Source organism: Nicotiana tabacum, chromosome 20 (assembly GCF_000715075.1).
Source record: "Nicotiana tabacum cultivar K326 chromosome 20, ASM71507v2, whole genome shotgun sequence".
Lineage (NCBI taxonomy): Eukaryota > Viridiplantae > Streptophyta > Magnoliopsida > Solanales > Solanaceae > Nicotiana > Nicotiana tabacum.
The window spans coordinates 109,735,032-109,758,591 of NC_134099.1; the positions used below are offsets into that span (position 1 = coordinate 109,735,032).

Sequence of the window (23,560 nt, forward strand, 5' to 3'; positions counted from 1 at the left end):
GTTTTTTTTCTTGACGCAAATTTATTGTGTACAAATTCTAGCATTCCCAGTGGGATAATCTCTACGTCTCATCTCAACTCTTTAATCTCCAATGTTCAAGAACATCGAAATGGCTTCAAAGAAAATAAACTCTAGATCAACCTCCACCAAGGCTACTAATTCCATGTTCTATGTTGATGTGGAAAGCATCCTCGATATTACCTGTGGAAGCTTTGGACCAGTTATGAGGAGAAAAGCAAGCTCTTAGGACAACAAGCACTCCAAGTGAAGTATGTGTCAACCCCTATTTTTGGATCTTCCTCCTCAAAAGGATCAAGATCTTCTACAAACGTACCCCAAGGAGGAAGTGATGTTGCTGAAAAGATCAAGAAAACTCTTTCTCTTCTTGACCTCTCCGAATTCAAGAACTCTAATGTGAAGGAAGATGGTGATGCTTCAAGTGATGGATCGTCCCCACTTGCACCGCATAGCGGGAGCCAATCGAGGATCAATCTATGCTACTCTCCATCATCCACAAAATTCATGCAAGCAATGGTGATTAACGCTTCATCTGTGGAGGATCAACTAGAAAACTTAAAAGAAGTAATATCTAGCTCGACCAAGTGCATGCAAAATTAAGATGCTAGAATTGACAAGCTAACAAATAGGGTGAGAAGCTTGATGGAAGAAGAATCCACCTATGCACCTGGCAAGCTCCCAGAAGTTCCAAAGAGTGGTTCTCCCCCAGGACAAGTAGCATCCGCCAAGGCTATCCCTGTCTTATCTGAAGGGATAATTCCAATCGATTAACTAAAGGAGTTTATTGAAGGGACTATTAAAAATAAGTATGAAGTTGCTTTCAAGTCCTTCCTTACATACACAAAGTCATACACTGCAAGGATCGACATGTTGAAGATGTCTGTTAGCTATCAACCTCCAAAGCTCCAACATTTTGATGGTAAAGGCAATCCAAAGCAATATGTACTTGGTTGAGACATGCAACGATGTTGAGACTTACGGAGATTACCTCGTCAAGCAATTTGTCTTCTCGCTAAAAGTAAATACTTTTTATTGGTATACGGACCTCGAGGACGGATCTACTGATATTTGGGGATCAACTAGAGCAAGAGTTCCTCAATCGTTTTTAAAGCATAAGGCATATCGTGAGCATGGTGGAACTTAAAAATACTTGTTAACGGAAGGATGACCTAGTTATCGACTTTATCAATCATTGGAGGAATGCAAGTCTCAACTGCAAATACAAGCTTAGTGAAGCTTCTAGCATAGAGATGTACATCCAAGGCATGCATTGGGTACTGCACTACATCTTGCAATGTATCAAGCCTAGCACATTTGAAGAACTTACAACTCGTGTCCATGACATGGAATTGACCATTGCCTTGCTGGAAATGAAAGGTCGTCCATCTATGAGCCTCGCAAAGGGAACGATAAGCAATAACTCAGGAAATGGAACAAGTTCATACCCTATTCTGAAAGCAAAGAAACTACGAATGTCAACACATCACTTGTGAAGTTCACAACGAAGGTGAGCAAGAAGAAGAGTACGAAATCAAAAAGAAATCCAAGAAAAGAAGTATCCATTTCTAGACTCTAAAAGAAATGCAAGAAAAGGATTATCCATTTCTAGATTCGGATGTGCCTGATATTTTTTAAGAGCTTCTCGAGTTAAAGCTTATTGAGCTCCCGGAGAAGAAACAGCCAAATGAAGCTGGTAAAATTGATGACTTAAATTTCTAAAGATATCATCGACTTGTGAGTCATCCTCTTGAGATGTGCTTTGTCTTTAAGGACAAAGTTATGGACTTGGCCCGTGAAAAGAAGATCGTGCTTGAAGATGAGAAGGCAAGTGTAAACCAAATCTCTATCACCTTTGGCTCATTCAATCTAGATGAGCTATGCAGTTTAAATGAAATCAAAGATGAAGAATTACTAGAGAATAATAAAATCGAAGTAGATCAGCATCATGATGATGAAGGTTGAACATTGGTGACTCATTGTATGCGCTACAAAAGGAGCCCATGAAAAGAATTAGTAGAACAACCAACAAGAAAAATGATGCTGGAAAGACCAAGGAGATGGAATCCATTTAAGCATTTGAAGAAAGCACAAATAGAGGTGCACCACCCTCAAAAGCCACGACATCTAGTGACCTTGGAGGAGTTCTTACCAAGTTGGTTCTGCACGATGATTTCCCATGATGATATTGATGCCTCTTGTTACCATGATGACAAACGGGAAGAAAAGAGAGATGACCTATCATTGGCACCATCTTCAGAAAAGCTCATTGAGTCCATTCATCAAGAATTTACTACTTGTGAGGAAACATTTACGTTCAAAAATGACGATTTTCTACTAGGTGACACTCCTTATAATTACCCGTTATAGCTGGTTGTCTATATGAACGAGTAAGATAAATTGAATTTTGGTTGATGAAGGATCTTCGGTGAACATATTACCAATTCGCACTATGAAAGAACTCTTATAAAGTCGTGTGATGATCCAAGGATTCAACCAATGGGGCAAAGAATCATCGGTGCGATCAGGTTGGGAATCACCATTGAAGATATACAATTAAGTGTGTGTCTGCATGTGATGGATGCAAAGATTGCGTACAACTTCTTGCTTGGAAGGCCTTGGATACAGAGTATAAAGTGGTTCCATCTACCCACCATCAATGTTTGAAGCACCACAAGGGTGAAGTCAAAAAGAAGATAGTTGTTGATGACAAGCCATTCACTGAGGTTGAGTGAAGTTCTACTTGAAGAACCACATTGTGAAGGAGCTGAAATTTGATGATGTTATGAAGAGCAAGAATGACGAGCCTACGACTAAAAGAGCTGAGGTGACTATTGGTAAAGCCAAAGTTGTTGTTGAGGACCGTAACTCGAATAAATCATATATAGGGGATATTGTTTCCTGTGGCAAGAAAGTAACTTCTGCGCTCCAATATGCCCCTTAAAAGAAGAAATATGAATGTGAATCATCCAATCTCAAACAAATATGCTAAAGGGGTTAAATCTTCCGATCAAACGGATTGAGGTAATAAAGTTGTCCTCGAAGCTAGTTAAAAATTATGTGTCTTAGAATTCGCCACAAGAGATAGCACTTCCTATGAAGTGTACGGATGAAAGTTTTGATCCTAACGCTTACAGGCTATTTGCAAATGTTGGATACAATCCCAATGAGCCGTCAAAGTTAGGGAAGCTCCCATCAGAAGCTGCAACGAGGCAACCACGTGAAGGTTTGTGATACAAGCAACTGTCTCCAGTGCGCATCTCCATAAGAAGGGAAAACAATAATTATATCACTGTAAAATATGAATTTACCGCTTCTAACAAGCCTTCTGTCTTTGATCGACTTGGAAAATCAAATGTGAGGACTTCCATATTTGAGAGATTGGGTCCATTAAAGAAGGGGAAATTGTTCCAGAGAAATCATCGAAATACAAGAACACACATTTCGCCTAGGATCCAGAAGATCTATAAGGATTTCCAAAGTCTGGTCCCTTCTAGAATAAGGCAACAAACAAAGTCATGGTTTCGTGTGATGAGGTACTAAAGGTAAATCTATACAATGTGGTCTACACTAAAAAATGTGATGAAGACGACGAAAGTGTGGGTTCTTCGTATCATGTTACTGCACAAGGCGACCATGGTGTTTCATCTCTAATGGAGGATGACGAGAAATTGGAGGATGTTTCACCGTGTTATCACATATCCTTCAATGATGGGGATCATTAAGAAGATGAAGATGTAAGGATGCTCCGCCTTAACTTGAAGAAAGGGTAAAGGCAACAGTTGACGCTTTCAAAAAAGTAAACCTTGGCACTAACGGAGAACCAAGGCCCACTTATCTAAGGGTTTTACTAGAAGTCATGAAAAAAGCACTTATATTGAGTTTCTCAAGGAGTATAGGGATGTCTTCGCTTGGAGTTATAAGGAGATGCTTGGCTTGTATCCCAAAGTAGGCTAGATTGAAATTGAAGTTAACAAACTCATCGAAGCTGGATTTATTCGCGAAGTTAAATGCCCAACATGCATTTCAAGTGTTGTCCCTGTAAGGAAGAAGAATGGCCAGATTCGGTATGCGTTGACTACAGGGATCTCAACAATATGTGTCCCGAAGATGAATTCCTGCTTCCTATTCTAGAGATGATAATCGAAGCTACTACTGGGTATAAGGCAATGTCATTTATGGATGGTTCGTCGGGCTAACCAAATTCACATGGCACCAAAAGATAAAGAGCTTACTGCATTGTGCACCCCAAGGGTATTTATTGCTAAAAGGTAATACCTTTTGGCTTGAAGAACGCTAGTTCTACTTATCAAATGGCTATGCAAAATATTTTTGATGACCTTCTCCACAAAAATTAATGTTATGTGGATGACTTTGGTCTAAAATCAAGAAATAGGGGCGACAACTTGAAAGACTTGAGAATGGAGTTTGAGTTGCTCCGGAGGTACCAACTTCGGATGAATCATTGAAATGCGCCTTTGGTGTTACTTCCGAAAAGTTCCTTGGTTTCATTGTCCGGCATCGAGGGATTGGAATTGATCAAGCCAAAGTAGATGTAATTTTGAAAATACCTGATCCTCGGGATATTAATGAATTGAAAAGTAAGCAAGGAAAGCTAGCATACCTTAGGATATTCATCTCAAACCTAGCTGGGAGGTGCCAACCATTCAATCGGCTCATGAAGAAAGGCATTCCTTTCAAATGGGACCAAGCCTGTAGCAATGCCTTTGAAAGTATTAAACCTTATTTGATGAAGCCTCCAGTTTTGGCAACCCCTATACCTGGAAAGCCATTGATACTATACATTTCGACACATAAATGTTGGAGTGTTATTGGCCCAAGAAAATAGTGAGGGGAAAGAAAACTCCCTTTCCTAGCTACTTGAGCAAGATGATGACACCAAATGAGATTTTATTCGCCAATCGCAAAGTTATGTTTGGTGTTAGTTTTCTCAATCCAAAAGTTGAAGCACTACTTTCAACCTCATGCTCTTCGTCTTGTTTATAAAGCGAAACCTATCAAGTTTGTGATATCAAAACCTGTCCTTAGTGATTGACTAATAGGTTGTTACCCCCAGTTTCAACAATTTGAAATTGTGTACATCCCTCAAAAGGCTATAAAAGGACAAGTGTTAGCGGACTTCTTGGCAACTCACCCTATACCCGATGATTGGGAGCTAACTGACGAACTACCTGATGAAGATGCAATGATCATTGAAGTTCAACCTCCATGGAAGATATAATTTGATGGTGCTACACATCACGGAGCTGGTGCTGGCGTAGTATTTGTCACTTCTCAAGTTGGGATTCTGCCCTACTCTTTTACGTTGATGCGAATTTGCTCCAACAACATTATTGCATATCAAGAATTAATACTTGGGCTTGAAATGGCTGTCAAAATGAAGCAGTTGTAATTGCAAGTCTTTGGTGACACTCAGTTAGTGATCACCCAGCTATTAGGTAATTACAAGGTCAAAAAACCTGAACTATACCCATATCGTGATTATGCTAAAAACTTAATGGGGGTTAGATTGGTGGCGTGACTATTCAACATGTGCCTAGGAAAGAAAACAAGAAGGCTGATGCTTTAGCTGCCCCAGCTTCATCGTTAACCCTGTTTGATCAAGCGTAATTCACTATCTGCCAAAAAGAGGCAGTATCACCACCAAATAAGAGTTAAATTGAAGAACATGAACTCGAGCATCTTATCGTTGTTTCTGAAGTCGAGAAGGAAGAATGGAGACAACCCATTATTAATTACTTGACCTACGAGATATTTCTAGAAATCCGAGCAGAAGGACTGAAATCTATCGTCGTGCACCTCGATTCTTTTACTACAAAAATACTCTATACGGAAGATCATTCAAGGGTGTACTCTTGTGATTCTTAGGGAAAGATGAAACATTCCAAGCTTTGCAATAACCACATTCTGGGGTATCTGGATCACATTAGTCTAGACCAAAGCTCCACTTCCATAGAAAAAGGATGGGATATTATTGGCCGACAATGGTAAAATATTGCTTGCACTATGCTCGAAGATAAAAGGCTTGCCAATTCCATGTAAATTTTATTCATCAACCTCCTAAAGTGCTATATCTGATTGTTGTATCATGACTGTTTGATGCTTAGGGATTGGATGTTGTTGGACCGCTACCAAAATTTTCTGGTGGACATTTGTATATCTTGGTTGCAACCAATTACTTATCAAAATGGGTAGACTCCATTGCCCTCGAGGAAGTAAATAAGGAGAATGTTGCAAACTTCATCCGAGTGAATATCATCTATCCCTTTGTCATCCTTGATACATTATAACGGATAATGGCAAGCCATTCGACAATAGGTTGATGAAGAAGATTTGTTATGTCTTTGAGTATCTCTTCTATGTACAATGTTGCCCATCAATGGTCTATCCTAGGCATTTAACAAGACTCTATGCAACTTGTTAAAGAATGTTGCCTCCAAATCCAAATGAGATTGGCATGCCCATATAGAATAAGATTTGTGGGCATACAGGACAACTCACCGCACACCAACACAAGCGACACCTTATTCACTTGTCTATGGAGTCGAAGTTGTTTTTCCACTTTACTTCCAAATACCTTCATTACGATTAGCTATTCAAGAAGGGATCAATGATGAAGAAAATGCTCGACATCGACTAGCAAAATTGGAGGCCCTTGATGAAAAGAGATTAGAAGCTCAATAGAGTCCTTAATGTTATCAAGCTCGATAATCTCGCACCTCCAATAAAATAGTTCGCCCAAGATCCTTTCAAGTAGGAGACCAAGTACTTGCCATATGAAGACCCATTATTACTTCTCATAAAACTGTAGGGAAGTTCACTTCAAAATAGGATGGGCCATATGTCGTGCAAGAAATTTATTCAAGTGGAGCCTACAAGCTGGTTGATGCAGATGGCATGAGAATCGGCCCTATCAATGACATGTTTTTGAAGAACTATTATCCTTGAAAATTCAACGCTTCTTAATGCAAGAGTATAAACTACATGTTACTCCTGGCCCGCAAGAGTATAAACTGTGTACGCCCCTTGCCCCCCAAAAAAGTCTGCTAGGTTGTAAACCTCGAAAGAGACGGCCTAGGAAAAATTTAGCACACTGGAAAAAAAAGCTCACCCATTTTGGTATGACTTGATCCTCTTCACCGAGGTACGTAGGCACCTTATAGTTTTATTCTATGTTTAGTCGGATAAGTTCAAAAGATACATATTTTCCCAACCGTTGTTCGAATAAAAATGATGGAATATAACCCATTCAATCAGTACTTGGAAATATGGCTGTAATGCCATTTTTCTGTTGAACTTTGGATCCTATATGATTTAAAGGGGGCAAACCTCAGTAGCAAATTCGCATCTCTGACGAATGGATGTAGTCTTTTAGTAGAAGGCCAAATCTTCAAGTTGAAGTCTTTAATGCTATGTCAATTTGAATTTGTTTTGTCTGCTTTGCCTTCAGTTTGAAGTATTCAAGTCCTCCTATTTTCAAGTTGAAGTATTCAAGCATTCCAAGTCTTCAAGTTGAATTATTCAAGCATTCCAAGCCTCCATGTTGAAGTATTTAAACCCTCTAAGTCTTCAAGTCCATCGTTCTTCATGTTTGCCGGTTTCAAGTTGAAGTATTTAAGCCCTCTAAGTCTCCAAGTTCGCCGATCTTCAAGTTAAAGTATTCAAGGCCTCCAAGTCTTCAAGTTGAAGTCCTCAAGTTCATGGTTCTTCAAGTTGAATTATTTATGCCCTCTAAGTCTTCAAGTCTACTAATTCTTCATGTTGAAGTTTAAAAATCCACACTCTTCAAGTTGAAGAGTTAAAGTCCACTAAATCTTCAAGTTCATCAAATCTTCAAGTGTTTCGGTCTTCAAGTTGAAGTCTGCAAGTCCACCAAGTCTTCAGGATGAGGCTCCATAATTTTTGAATCTTAAAGTGGACTTTTAAGTTCCTTTACACTTTAAGTTGGCCTCTTCGCCGGTTTCCTTAAAAGGAAATATAATTTTTCAATCTTGAGGTGGACATTTAAGTCCCTTTGCACCTTAAGTTGGTCTCTTCGCAGGTTTGTCCTAAAAAAAACTATAATTTTCCAATCTTAAGGTGGACGTTGAAGTCCCTTTGACCTTAAGTTGGCCTCTTCATGGGGTTATTCTTTAAAGGAACTATAATTTTTTAATCTTAAGATGGACGTTTAAATCCCTCTACACCTTAGGTTGGCCACTGTATGGATTTGATCCTTCTTTATGTTGTCACGGATTTGTCCTCTCATATAATGTTGAAGATTTGTCCTTCTATTTGTTACCACGAATTTTTCCATCTATATGTGCCTACTATTATTGGCAAAGATATCTTCATTTCCTACAAAAAGAAGACAGCAAAAAGAACACAAGTATAAGAAAGATGGTTACCTACCATGGCGTGTCAGATTCCAAAAATGAGTTCTTACTCCTAGAAAACTTCAGCATGATTCGGGCCAGAATTTTTGGTGAGAATGAATCTCTCTGAGTCTAGTTTCTAGAATCAAAACCGTTTTCAATTCCGATATTGTAGCATCAAGATATAAAAGTTTTGGTGAAGCTGTGATAATTTGAAACTGTTGACGCGTTAGAATTTAAAACCGACTTAAAAAACATATATGAAACGATCCACAAGGTGTTTAAACCCTTATTTTAGACATGCAGTATATCTTGAACTCTAGTTTCTGAAAAATCAAACGGCTTGCGATTCCGACGTTCCTATATCAAGATATAAAACTTTGGGTGAAGTCGCACAAATCTGAAAATATCAGCATGATAGAAAAATTGCCTAGGGTAATTCGCGAATATTCTAATTGTGAATTTCAGATATGTTCTAAAACTAAAGGTCTAGCTTAAGTAGAATCAAACGGACCATAATTTGAACTTTCTACTGCAAGTTATTAATTTTACACCACAGGTATGCTGGCGGTGAAAAGGTGACGAAATTTGAAAAGGTGAAAAGGTGACGAAATTTGAAAGAGAGAGGAAAAGAATTTACCTGCCAAATATGCACTCGAGAAATTTGGGATTGCTGGTGAACGAGGCAAATGGATTCTCAACAAACGTGAGAGCATGCAGCATTTATAGATTTCAAACGGTAGTGGTTGGCCCTTTAGAATTCGATGTGGTACTCGATAATTTGACTCCTAATTGGATTCAAAAGTGTTTTCATAGTAGGGGTTGAAGAATGAGTAGGACAAAGAGGAACGAGTTCAAATCTGAATAGGTGTGCCTTTCAGATTATTACTTGGATTAGGACACGGGCAACATCCAATACTATTAATAGTCAATTCGATGAATTCAAAACTGCTTTAGTGCTGGCACGAGAAAGAAAGCAATTATGTGCTCACGAATAGTCCAACTTTAAGTGCCTTACAAAGTCTGCACTAAGTAGAATTGCTTGTCATTTGAGATATATGTTATTTATTCTTAAACTAAGCCAAAAGGTTGGGAAAAGAAAAAGTAAATGTTTTTGTAATACTTCAAGCATAATCTTCAAATAATGTACGGCATGCCTTGAAGTAGGAAGCATTAGACCTACAAAATTTTATTAGATTTAAATCCATAAAATATTCCGATTTAATCTTAAATTAAATATAATTTCATATAAATAAATGTTATGGGTTAATATAATTGGATTAATTACTTAAGTTCAATAAATATTAGTTGACCATTTAGTCGGACTACAAATAATAAGCCACTTTATTAGACCGAATATGTCATCTTTCTAGAGGCACAGCTTGGCGTCACGTGTCAAATGACATGACATGTCAAGTCAAATGAAAGATCAATAGGATCGTGCCACATGTTATAATGACAAGGCATGTCAAGTCAAATTAAAAGATCAATAAAAGCGTACCACATATGCAAGTGACATGTTCTGGCCAACCAAATACGGGCTTGTCACTCTTCAAACTGATTGGTCGAGAAGAGTTTGTTCCCATCATAATTCTTCCCTTCCACAACTATAAATAAGGATATTCATAACTTAGAAAAGACACGAGAAGCTATAACAAGAAGCAAGAGAGAGCTGGTGGATCAAAGACCGAAAATTTCTTTACATGTTTCAAGCTTCAAGCAGTCAAAAGTTCAAGTTCAAGAAATCAAGTCCAAACTCAAGAACGAAGAATAAATCAAGGTTCAAGGAGTACGAGTTCAAATCAAAATTCGATTCAAGATCATCGTTCGTGGCAACAAATTAAAATTGCTAGTTGAATTCAAGATCATCGTTCGTGACAACAAATTAAAATATATATTCAAGATCAATCTCAAAGACCCTTGAATTTATTTACTATTAGAAAGAAGAATTAGATTGGATTCATAGAGATTGTACACTCATATTATTTAAAATTAAATACTACGGTTATTGCAATATTTTTCGGTCTCGATTATATTTTCTTGATGCAAATTTATTGTCTACGTATAGTCTTAAGATTAATCAAATATGCACTTTTCGTGATTGCACCACTTTTCCTTTTTCTTTTGAAGATAATGGTTGTCTGTATTAATCTTAACCATAATACTCGAATCCAGATATTGAAGTCAATAGAGACTAAATACCACTAATTAAAGAATCTTAATACAAATAGCTAATTTGCATTTTTTAACAGCTATTTATAGATTGTACAATAATTGTATATAACTATACACATATTACACCTGGATTATACATCTGCCCGCTTTTTCATGAAGCGAACATTGTTTCAATCATTGGATCCAGTCGGAGTCACCAGCAGATTCTTGGGCACATGACCCATAAATTTCTCGAGGAAAAGATGGATTACTAATATAATAACCAAGTTTTCCTGTCCAGTGATAGAAATGCTTTTATAGAGAATTATAATGCTTCGGGCAAACGACAAAATAACTTGATCCAAACACTATATCCTTTGTAGAGGAGGGGATAATAGGATATAGTGTAAGGCAAAAATTACTCTTTGCCAAAACTAACATCGTTAAGCTACTATCAATGCAGGGACTAAAGTTACACATTTATGTTAATTGATGGTCAAAATTGCTAAGTTAAATTATACGTGGACTAAATCATAATTAGGTAACAATAGAAAGACCAAATACACTATTTTCCTTACTAGAATAGTATCTCAAGCATGACTTGCGCCATGTAAATAGCCATATCCATGCTACTGGTTGGCTGGGAAATTTGCATTTCCACTTTTCTTGAAACCATTTTCCACTTGTGAAGAGATAAATGGAGTGAAATTAAACAAATTGGGTTTTAGATAACATTTGCTTTTTAAGATGGAAGAGATATTGAAAATAAAAGAAAAGTGTTTACTTCAGTTGAATAAATTTCTCCTTTTATCATTAATGAATAGATACGTATTCCACAAAATAGCATACATTATTTTCTACAAAAATAAAAACTCTTCATCTATATAGCCATGAATAGTAAATCAAACTGTACGCGTCGTTGTCATCTCAGATTTTAGACTTTTGTTCTTTTGCTTCTTTGTTTGCCTGAATTCTCCATAAAAGCATGAGACGAAACCCCAAAGAGAAAGGAAAAGAGCAAGGCCCTTTTCAACTAAAAAATTTTCCCTAAAGAAAACTACAGCTAATACCTCAGTAACAGGAAGTAAAACTGCGATCATAACACCAGACATTAAAGAAGAAGAACAGTAAATGACTCCAATGACACCCACAAAGAAGCACAGCCAAACAATGGTAGTCCATACTATCACTGTATAATATCTAGCTTCTCCAAGATTAAATTGTTTTGCCTCCCTTGATATTGCCTGCAAATTTCAATCAATATCTTAATTGTTGCTCTTTAAAAAGATTGTATATATAGCTAAGACAAAATTGAAACCTTGGGAAGTATCTATGATACAAAACTTTTAGGTAAATCTATTCGAATCCAGTATATTACTCTAGCTTTCATATACTTTTGATATATCCAAATTTAATACAATAATACCTCATGCTCGCAAAATGTCTCAGTCAACTTAAACCCACGATAAAAAAATGTATACCATGTCAAGAGTTTAGAAATTAGGATATGAATAATTTAGGTTTCCAACTGTTAAAGTCAAACTCACAACTCATTACATGCTTTTGTTCTCTCTTATCATTAAGATCAGAAAACTTTATGGGAAATGAGATAAGGAGAAATAAATGAAAAGAGAGGGGAAAAAAAGGTTTCCAACGAATATAAAGGTCTTAGGGATCTAATGGTAATTAACAGCAAACGAGAAACATATATTACGATCTCTTTTGCGATTTATGTGACTTAATCTGCGTCTCGACACTAAATTTAAGAAAAAATAAATAAAAAACTTGGGTCTTAGGCATATTTTATAATATTTGTGTGTCTTTAAGACTTTTCAAACTTGTGATTTTAAACTTGCATTTCGAAATTTAAATATAAATACTTTCATTTGTAAAAATATATCATTTTATTTGAAACAAATTAAATATAGAAAAGATTTAAATAATTCATCCTTACACCGTAAAGCTCTTTTGCATTTCTAACTAGTAATAACATGTCAATTGCTCTTTCATCATGTTACCAATAAATATAAAAATAGAAAAAATTTGAGACAATGCATAGAATTTCAACCCACAAAATAATAGTATCACATAAAATGTGACAGAGTGAGTAAGATGCGTGGGCAGAAATGAGCTACAGGGGAAGAAAAAATTACCTTGAAGTTGTTATTAACGAAATTACCTTGAAGTTGTTATTAACGATCATTCCTACTGTGCAAAAAGCAGTAGCAGCAAAATACATGACCATTTGAATCTCTAATACTAACGTAGCAGTAATAGCTTGCTTTGCCTTCAAGTAAATCAACTCAATACAAGGCAAAATGACTCCATATAAAGCTGCTGTCAGAAGTGTCATCATAAAACCAATAATATAGGCTTTACTTGTCACACCCTCTGGCCGATCACCATTAGATCGAACACCTAATAAAACAGCACCAAGTGTCAACAGAACTACTGCATTGATAGAGTAAGGTGTGAACTTCAGCTTCACTATAAAGAAAGCACCTATTGCCGTGAAGGCAAGTTGAGCAGCAAGGAGAAGTGAAGAGGTTGATACGGGAAGTTTTGACCCGCCCCACGAATAAAGAAAATCATCAAGACCAGTGACAACGCCAATGATGAAAGATGCGATGAAAATTCGGGGTGTTATCAAGTAATACTTGGCATTAGTGCCTTCGGTTTTTTGACGATAGAAGTATAGGATGACAAGAGGTATAAGAGTGATTGGCCATCCAGCAGTTTGTAACCAACTGCTAAACCATATTCTTGAACCTCCCTCAACATAATATAAACGCATCATTAGAGGACCACCGCAGATATCAACTGCGAGTATTAAACAATTAATCAGCAGGAGGATTCTCCTCATAGTGGTGCTTAATCCTTGATGTTCCATACTTATTTTCAAGCGATTTGGATACTAAGTTGGAGTAGTCTGCTGCTCAGGCTGAATGGTCTTCTTCTTCTACTAAGGTTTGGATATTTGGATCTCTTGCAGTGATCAGATCTGCAGCCTGGTATTTATAATTGAGAAACAACTTAGTACATTCCCATTATTTGTTTCACGACATGGAGTGGTCCCACTTTAAGAAGGCTTTCTTATGATTAATATTATTGCAGTAGTAATTTTCTTATGATTCACATGGGGAGGATATAACATTTAAAAAATAGTAGTAGAGCAAAGACCAAAAAGGCAATGATTGTGAGTAGTTTTATTATTAAATTGCAGCGTTGAATTTCTAGAACAAACGCTTAGCCCACCGTGGACTGGAGTGTGCCGTGTAAATAGCCTTGCCTATTCTGCTGGCTAGCGTTGAATTTTGCAATTACACTTTTGAAGACAAAAATATGGATTAAAATATAACAAGGATGGGACGATTAAGAGTGGGTGGGTAGAACCTTGCATTTCCACCTGTGCAGAGAAACATATGAATAGTCACCCATAAACTTAACGTGGATTTTTGTTAATACATATGAATAGCCCCTAATATGCCAACAATAACAGTTTTTCTTATATGAAAGCGTGTCTAGAACCAGAAAGGATTCAGACCTCTCCAGTGAGGATCCCCTTCGTTTCGTATATATGCACTTTTAAATGTGCAACACCTGTCCAATTTAAAATTCAATGTTTCAGTTGGCCACAAATAACTGTTAGACATACGACGTAGTGCAATGGATGAGGCTGCTCCTTCCTTAACCAAAGGTCTCGAGTTCGAGCCCTGGATATGGAAAAATCCTTAGTAGGAAGCGCTACCCCCTGAATGGGGCCTTATCCGGCACGAATTCGAATATAGTCGGGCTTCAATGTGGGTACCAGACACCAGGTGGGAAACCAAAAGAAACTGTTAGACATGACTACAACACGACCAAAAAAAAAACAGAAATTAAGAAAAAGAAAATCAAAATTGGACGGCTTCTCGGTTTTTTGTTTGAGTCATGTGCTTATGAACACCTGACTGTCAAGACTGAGCTAATCAACAATATTGTACCTTTTAAAATATTAGCTAATGATCACGCCCAACTCTATTCCTAAAAAGAATAAGCGGTCATTGCAGATATAATCTGGTATAAAAGTCCGGAGTCGAATCTCATAGGAAACTAAGGTTTAGCTATATTTGTTCACTATCACAAAGAAGACAAACTCGAACAATTTCTAAGTTAGATTCTTATGTCTAACTAAGTAACTAACAAATTAATTTAGTAAATTAACAACTAAAGATACTAAAGGTTGGAGACAAGGCCTAGAGTTATGATTTCACCAATTGTCGAAATCCTTCATGACACTGTAATGACCCGGCCGGTCGTTTTGAATATTGTCACCCTGTTCCTGCATTTATTGCTTATTCTATATTTATTTGTGGTTATGTGATTTGTCGGGTGGTTGGTTTGGTTCCGGAATGTTTCGGAATGAAGTATCCTAAGGTTGGAAGCTTAAGTTGAAAGAGTTGATAGGATATTGACTTATGAGTAAACGACTTCAGAACGAAGTTTTGATGATTTCGATAACTTTGTATGGTGATTTTGGACTTAGGAGTATGTCTGGATATTGAGTTGGAGGCTTGTAGGTTATTTTGGCTTAAATTGGCGAAAGTTGGAAAGCTGAAGATTTTGAAAGTTGAGAAGTTTGATCGAGAGTTGAATTTATTGATACCGGGCTCGAATTTTGGTTCCAGGAATTGAAATAAGTCTGTTGTATCATTTATGACTTGTGTGCAAAATTTGAAGTCAATCGGATTTGGTTTGGTGTGTTTCAGCATGGGTTTTAGAAGTTGGAAGTTCAATAGTTCATTAGGCTTGAATTGGGTGCGATTCATGATTTCGATATTGTTTGATGTTATTTGAGGCTTCGACTAAGTTTGTGTCACGTTTTAAAACCTGTTGGAATGTTTTGATGGGGTCCCGGGGGCCTCGGATGTGATTCAGATCATGTTCGGCTCATTTTTGGATTTGTTGGACTGCTGAAATTGTTGTATCTGCTTTCCTTATATACGTTGGCTAGGGATGGCTCACGATCGTGAAGAGTCCTTGGGTGACTTGTGAAGTTTGTGCATTGCGTTCGCGAGAAGTTGGTCGCGTTCACAAAGGTTCTAGTAGGTGTGCATTGGAAATGCGGGAGGAAGGTTGTGTTCGCGTAGAAGGGAGGCAAGACCCAGGGTGGCAGGTATTTTTGTTCATCGCCATCACGAGATGAGGACTGCGATCGCGAAGCTTTGTGGTTCGGGTCATCGCGTTTGCGACTGGGATGTCGCATTCGTGTAAGAGAATTTCTTCAGCTGATAATTTTTATGCTTCACGAACGCGAGGCATTTTCTTCTTTCGCGAAATTGCAGCACCTGAGCAGATTTAAAACCCCCAAATCGTGGGTTAGTGTATTATTTCATATTTTAACTTGTAGAGCTCGGCTAGGCGCAATTTTTGTGAGGGATTTTACTACAAATAAATGAGTAAGTAACTTTGGATCACTTTTGTCCATTAAAATTGAATACCCATTGATTTTCCCACATAGATTATGTGTTTTTGAGGTAAAATTTGGGTGATTTTGGATTAGGTATTGGAGAGTAAGATTTGTGGATTTGTGGGTCGATTGTTGGTTGGAATTGGATAATTTTGGTATGATTGGACTCGTTATTGAATGGGTGTTCGGATTTTAAATTTTGCCGTATTGCAAGGCATGTGCCCAGGGTTGACTTTTTGAATTTTGTTAAAGAACATAGCTTTATCATATGTGATGGATTCCTATAGCTTGTATTGATTGTATTAAGTTATTTGTGACTAGATTCGAGTCATTTAGATGCCGATTTGTGAGGCAAGGGTTTGTTGGAGCATTGAGTTTTGCACTTTGAGGTAAGTAACACTTTTAAATTTTGTACCGAGGGTATGAATCCCTGGAATACGTGTTATATGGTTGGTATTGGGGTGACACACATGCTAAGTGATGGGCGTGTGAGTGTGTATAGTGGTAATTATGACTCAGTTGATTATGTGGTATTGTGTAGTTATCTAGTCTTTTTTATCCGTGTAATTCATACGTGTTAAAGTAATTGAGTTGTGATTCATTTTAGAAATCATGTTTAGTCTATTTGCTTATTCTGTTGGGACCCACTGAGGTTATTTCTAATGTTGAGTTATTTCTGTAAACTGTAATTATGTAGTCAGTCATATTTGTTCATACGCTTATCATATCTCAGTCTTTGTTATCATTTACTGTTATATTATGTTATCATTGTTTGGGCCGAGTAGTATGAGACTTGTAAGCCTGTGAGACAGGATAGATTGATGACTGAATTGGGCCTGAAAGCCGGTTTGAGAGTGTTATTATGGATCAGGCTACACGCCGCAGCAGGCCATATTGACTTTATATTAGTGCTTGGGCAGGATCCGCCCCTCCACAGTCTAACATACCAGTTGTGAGCAAAGGCACAGTGATTTATATACACGTGCTTTGGTGAGGGGTATTAATGCCAGGCACCCATACAGTGCTAAGTGATTGTGAGTGTTGAGAGAGAATAAGATATAGACGGATTGAGCATTTTGAGAGTGTGAGTACCTGAGAATATCACTGTGATATATTACATTTGACATGTAGGCATAGAGATGTAAAATTCCTCATGCTAGCTCTATTTGGCATATTTCAGTAGTGTTGGGCTTATATTGTTGAACTTCAAAAGCGTGTGTAAATTTCTATACTGTGAACGAGCTGAATATGGAAGTTTCTCTAAGTTATTACTGTCATTCTCTTTGATATGTCTGTATTTTCATTATTTTGATTTTGACTGTATCCTTCTGAGCTCGTCACCACTTTCAGCCAAAGGTTAGACGTGTTACTAATTGAGTATATTGGGTCGGTTGTACTCATACTACCTCTGCATTTCGTGTGCAGATCCAGGTACATCTAGATGGGGTGATTGCTAAAGTGGTGCTAGTACCTGTTCGGAGACATTGAGGTTGCTGCTAGGACGCCTCCAGACCTTGACTCTCCTTCCTTTCATGTTTATTCATTATTGTTCTATTTTCTTAGACAACTGTAGTAAAGTCTTAGATTATGTTGACACTTAGTAGCTCATGTACTCGCTAACTGTGATGACCCGATAGGTCATCTTATGATTTAAAACCAATTTTTGTGTTTTGGGGCCTTTAAAACCTCATTTTATCCCTCCTTGATTTGCGTGCACAGTCCGAGCATGTTTCTAAAAAGCTTTTGTGTTGAAAGTTGATAAAAATAACTATTTTTGATTAAAAATATCATTTGAATTGACTTCGGTCAATATTTTTGGTAAACGGACCCAGATTCATATTTTGATAGTCCTGGTGGGTCCATATCGAAATATGGGACTTGGGCGTATGCCCGGAATTGGATTCGAAGGTCCCTATCTTGAGTTATGAATTTTTGATGAAAATTGAAAGTCTTAAAATTTGATGGTTTTTAAGAAATTAATAATGTTTGATCTTGTTGGTATCGGGTCCGTATTTTGGTTCTGGATCCCTGTGCAAGTTCATTTTAATATTTAACACTTGTCTGTGAAATTTGGTGAGAAATGGAGTTGGTTTGACGTGATTCGGTTGTCCGGTTGTGAAAATAGGAATTTCAAAGTATTCTTGAGAATTTCATTTGATTTGGTGCTAAATTCGTGGGTTTAATTGTTATTTTGGCAATTTGATCGCACGAGCAAGCTCATATGATATTTTAGACTTGTGTGCATATTTGGTTTGGAGCCCCGAGGGCTCGGATGAGTTTGGGATAGGTTACGGAGTGAAAGTACTTAGAACATTGTTGTGCATCAAATTTTTGGTACAGGCCTCAGATCTCGCAAATGCGAGGTCAAGTATCGCATTTGCAACCACTGTTGGGTTCTCATTTGAGAAAAGTGGGTGGGAAGGCCAACATTCGCATTACCGAACAGTTGTTCGCATTTCCGAACAGTCGTTCGCATTTGCGAACTGGGACATGGGGAGGCAGTTTTCGCATTTGCGATCACTGGATCGCATTTGCGGCCAACTTAGTTCGCATTTGTGAACTTTTCTTCACATTTGCCAAGATGGCAGAAATGTGGGAATCTTCACAAATGTGATGGATTTCTCGTAATTGTGGTCTTCGCATTTGCGATGCCTAGGTCGCATTTGTGACATCTGCAGCTGGTAAAACTTGACTTAAATGTGATTTTTGCTTATTTTTCAAAACTTTCAAAACAAGAAACTCTCTAGGCGATTTTCCAAAGATCCCTTCTTTCCCAAATCATAGGTAAGTGATTCTTAATTCGTTTCTTTCAATTTTTCACTTCATTTTACAATATTTCAACCTAGAATCTCAGGTTTTCGTGGTGGAATGGGGGATTTTTGGGTAGAAACTAAGGATTTGATAAATTGATGATTTAGAGCTCAAATTGAGATCAGATTCCAAAATCAATTACATATCCGAGCTCGGGGGTGAATGGATAATCGGGTTTTGGTCCGAATTTCGGGTTTGGACCAAGCGAGCTTGGGGGTTGACTTTTGTTGACTTTTTCAATAATGGCCTAAATTGAATTCTTATTGATCGTGGGTGATTCCTAAGGCTTATTTTGAAACGTTTGGTTGGTAATTTTCTAGATATTGGTAGTTCGGAGGCGTGTTTGAAAGGCAAAGCTGTGATTGAGCTTTGAGTGGCTTTTGGAGCAAAGTAAGTGTTGCGTCTAACCTTGACTTGAGGGAATTAGGAACCCTCAGACTTTGTGCTTTGTGAATTCCATGTGAGCGACATATATGCAAGGTGACGAGTGCTTATACGCTGTCGAATTATCTGTTTTCCCTGATTCATCGCTTTTCCTTAATTATTTTCCCTCCTATCTTAATTGTTACATGCTCTAAATGCTTTCCATGCTTAATTGATACGTGTTAATCAATATTTTCTTCTGTTAACCATGTTAGCTCTTTTCATAGTTCCCTTAATCCCTACTATTTCCTTCATTTGACTTGTTTGTACCTTCTAATTGTAAATCGCTGGCTTGGTCTTGCTGAGTAGTATTATTTGTGTAGATACTATATTGAACAAGTTTCTTTTTCTTGGTTCAGTTTACTATTTATTTATCGTAAAGGCCTTGTGATTTAGCATGTTGATTTGACTGTGTACATTTACTATTTGGCACTAATATGATGGGATCAGGTTGCACGCCGCACAGGTGAAATAAGGATGGATTGATATGGTGAAATAAGGGTGAATTATGATATTGATATTGATATATGGGGGAACGGGTTGCACGTCGCAACAAACATATATATATTATTTACTATTATTGATATTGTTATGGTGGAATAAGGGAGGATTATGTGTTTTATGGTGGGATCGAGTTGCGCGCTGCAACAACCTATATGTTTCTAATTCTTAAGTTGCAATGTTTTCCGATATTCTGTTTGAAGTAGTAAAGATTGGTAATTCCGGACGGCAGTGGTTTATTTTCGAGGCTACAGTTATCATTTCCTGTTGGCTGTTTAATTCTGTACTGTATTATTATTATTCTATCATTATTATAGACTGGGTACAGGTTTTAGCGTAGGTGACCCGCCTTAGCCTCGTCACTACTTTGTCGAGGTTAGGCTCGGCACTTACTAGTTGTCGCGCCCCCTTTTCTCGCGAAACCGGGTTTTGACATTGAAAAATCATTTATGGAAGGGTTTTAAAAGAGAAGAGTCACCACCTAACAATTTTTAAGGTGCGTTAGGGCACCTATTTGTAGATAACTCTGGATTAACTAGTTGCGTCACCAAAGGTTGGGTAAGGGCTGAAATTACCTTAAGGAGAAGGTGTTAGACACTTCTCGGGGTCTACAACGGTGGGTCCCGACTGAACTTGAATTATATGAATTAGTATAAGAGAAAGGACAAATAAATAAAATGATTGATAGTAAAACAAAGATGAGGGGGTCCTAAGTTTTTTAGTCTAAAGGATGATCCCGTGCAACATAAATAATACTTAATAACTGTAACGACCCGACCGATCGTTTTGAGCTTTTGCACTTCACTCGCCCTCGGGCATGACTATCCCCGTGTGATGTATTATGACTTATGTATTTGTCGATTTTGGTTTTTAGGGCAATCGAAATGAATTTGGAAGAATAGTTTTCAGTTTGAAGCTTAATATTTGAAAGGTTTGACCAAGTTTTGACTTGTTAGTATATGATCTCAGATTGCAATTTTTTTTGATTTGGTTAGCTCCGTTAGGTTATTTGAGGCTTAGGAGCATGATCGGAATGTATTTTGGAGGTCCGTGGAAGGTTTAGGCTTGAATTGGCGAAATTGAGATTTTTGGCGTTTTTCGGCTGATAGGTGAGATTTTGATATAGGATTCGGAATGGAATTCCGGAAGTTGGAGAAGATTTGTAATGTCATTTTAGATACGTGTGCAAATTTTCAGGTCAATCATAGGTGTTTTGGATGCTTTCGGCATCGTTGGTGGAATTTAGAAATTTCAAAGTTCATAGGCTTGAATTTGATGTGAATTTGGTGTTTTTGGCATTGTTTTGGTGTTTCGAAGGATCAACTAAGTTTGAATGAGGTTATAGGATGTGTTGTATATATGGTTGAGGTCCGGGGGGCCTCGGGTGTATTTCGGATTCTCAAATGGGCAATTTTGGCCTTTGGGGAGTTGTGATTTCTGGTGTTTTAGCAGCAGATTTCCCTTAATCGCAATCGCGTAGAGTAAGGATTTAGGCAGACAGATTTGTTCTATGCGATTGCGTAAGAAGGTTTGCGATCTCATAGGTTGGGCAGTCTTGTGCAATGCGGTCGCGAGGGTCTTCTTGCGATCGCATAGTAGAAAAAGGGGCGCGTGAGGTGGAGCAGCTGTTCTTCGCGACCGCGTGAGGGAGTACGCGATCACATAGGTTAGTGGGTTGTAGCTTCGCGATTGCGTGGGCAAGTGTGCGATCGCATTGAGTAAAATTTGGAGGCTGTGAGTTTGTTCTTCGCGATCGCGTGGGTGGTCTCGCGATCGCAGTGTATTAATGACCTGGGCAGTATTAAATAGCCAATTTGCGACCCTTTTTCATATTTTTCACCATTTTTGAACGGGATTGAAGCTTTTGAGAGGGATTCTTGAGGAAACCAAAGGGTAATATCTTGGAGGTAAGATTCTTGACTTCATTACTCGTTTATATGTGATTAAAGGCCTAATTAGTGGTGAGATTTTGGGAAAATTAAATCAGTGCAAAATGGGTAATTAGGGCTTGATATTAAGAGACCTTTGAGTGGGGATTTGAGGAGCCATTTGAGGTCCGATTTTGATGTTCTTGGTATGTATAGACCTGTGGGAGGATGAGGATTCTATTGATGTGATTTTTATCGGATTCTGAGACGTGGGCCCAGGCGGGTTTGGTCAATTTCGGGATTTTTGAGTTAATTTGATAATTTTCGCTTGAGCTTTGTTCCTTTAGCGTGTATTAATGATGTGGAACTGATTTTGGTTAGATTCGGAGAAATTGGAGACTAATTTGAGAGACAAAGGCATCATGGATAGAGTGTGGACCAGATATATATATATATATATGGATTGGGCTGCACGTCGCAGCGATATATGGATCGGGCTGCACGCCGCAATGGTTATTATATGGTACCTATTGAGCGTGAATGCTGAGTGTGAGTGTTGATTGATAAGAGTTGAGTCATGTGTGACTGAGAGGCTTGCCCAGGGGCTATATATACACGTATACGAGTGATGCTTTGCCTAAGGGGCCTGTTTATAAACTTACTGGTTTCACTCCTTAAAGTGAGTTTCTATTGCATATGTTGATTTATTACTTCTTTCACTCATCTTTAGACCGAGCCTCTATTGAAATGTTAAACAAATATTTTTAAACAACTTTCCTTTGAATTGATGTTTTTACAAGGTATTCGGAATTTAGTCACTTATTTAGCTTTGTTACTTCCACTGAGATTTTTAAGTTACGAAATGGTTATAACTTTCTGTTTGCCCGAGGGGCTGTATACGAATTATGTTTTGGTCGAGGGATCGATTATAATTTTCATCATTTTCACTATAAATTTCACTGAACTTTACTAAAAATTGATAGAAAGGCACTTTCAAAGGATTTTTCCCAAAATAGGAGTTGAACGAGGTGATTTGATTTGTATCCTGTTTTGGAAACATGCGGTACCCTCTATGGTGCCATGATGTGCTTTACGTGATTTCTTACTACTCAGACTTTATTTACTTTTATTACTTACTGAGTTGGAGTACTCACATTACTCCTTGCATATTGTGTGCAGATTCAGGTATTTCTGAACCCAGTAGCGGGTGTTGATCGCTCAGAAGCAGAGTCATCGGAGTTAGAAAGGTAGCTGCCCGACGTTCGCATCACATCTTTTCTCCCTCTTGTTTTCATTAGACTGTATTTAGTACGTGTAGACATGTGATTTTTGACCCTCCCCAAGATTTTTCATATTTTAGCGCGTAAATATTTAATTTAGGCATAATATAGATATTTTAAGTAATTTTGATTCTTTTACTTTATTTTATTACAAGAAAACAAAAATTACAAAAATAGGTTCATTAATGTTTTGTAGTCATTTTTAATCTTAAAAAAAAATAGTATCGTATTTTTATTTTAATATGATATTTGAAAATACCAAAAATAGATTTGTTTTAATGGTTAGTTTTATTTTAATAATTATTTGAATAGTAGGAATAATTAACAAATGGGCTCGTAATTTTAATCTCGTTCACAGCGAAAGAATAGAGCTTGGGCTCGAGCAACCCATCTTTAGGCCTAATTTTGGACCTAGCCCATAATTGCCTAGCCCATAATTCCTAGGCCCATACCCCTTAACCCAAAACCCTACCTAAATCTAGACTATATAAATAAAAGAAAAAACAAAAATAACGGAAGAAGGCTGGGAAAGCAAAATACGCAGCAGCTGCGCAAAAACGACCCCCACACCCCTGCGTCGTTTTCTTCACGACCCCTCGACCCCCCCTACGCATCGTTGTTCCTGTCCAAACGACCCTACGCTGCCGGCGATGCTGTGCTGTCCAAACGCCAGCCTACACCCTG

The 23,560-nt window shown here is 37.7% G+C and overlaps 1 protein-coding gene across 1 annotated transcript; it reads right to left on the minus strand.

Moving 5' to 3' along the window:
• Positions 1–11,303: 11,303 nt before the first annotated feature.
• LOC107831605 (purine permease 1-like) lies at positions 11,304–13,553 on the minus strand. The gene is made up of 2 exons (XM_016659388.2): positions 12,724–13,553; positions 11,304–11,788 (listed from the first exon to the last, which is right to left on the minus strand). Exons 1-2 carry the CDS (start codon positions 13,432–13,434, stop codon positions 11,447–11,449), a joined length of 1,053 nt encoding a protein of 350 aa, XP_016514874.1. The 5' UTR covers positions 13,435–13,553; the 3' UTR covers positions 11,304–11,446.
• Between the last annotated feature and the right edge of the window lie 10,007 nt (positions 13,554–23,560).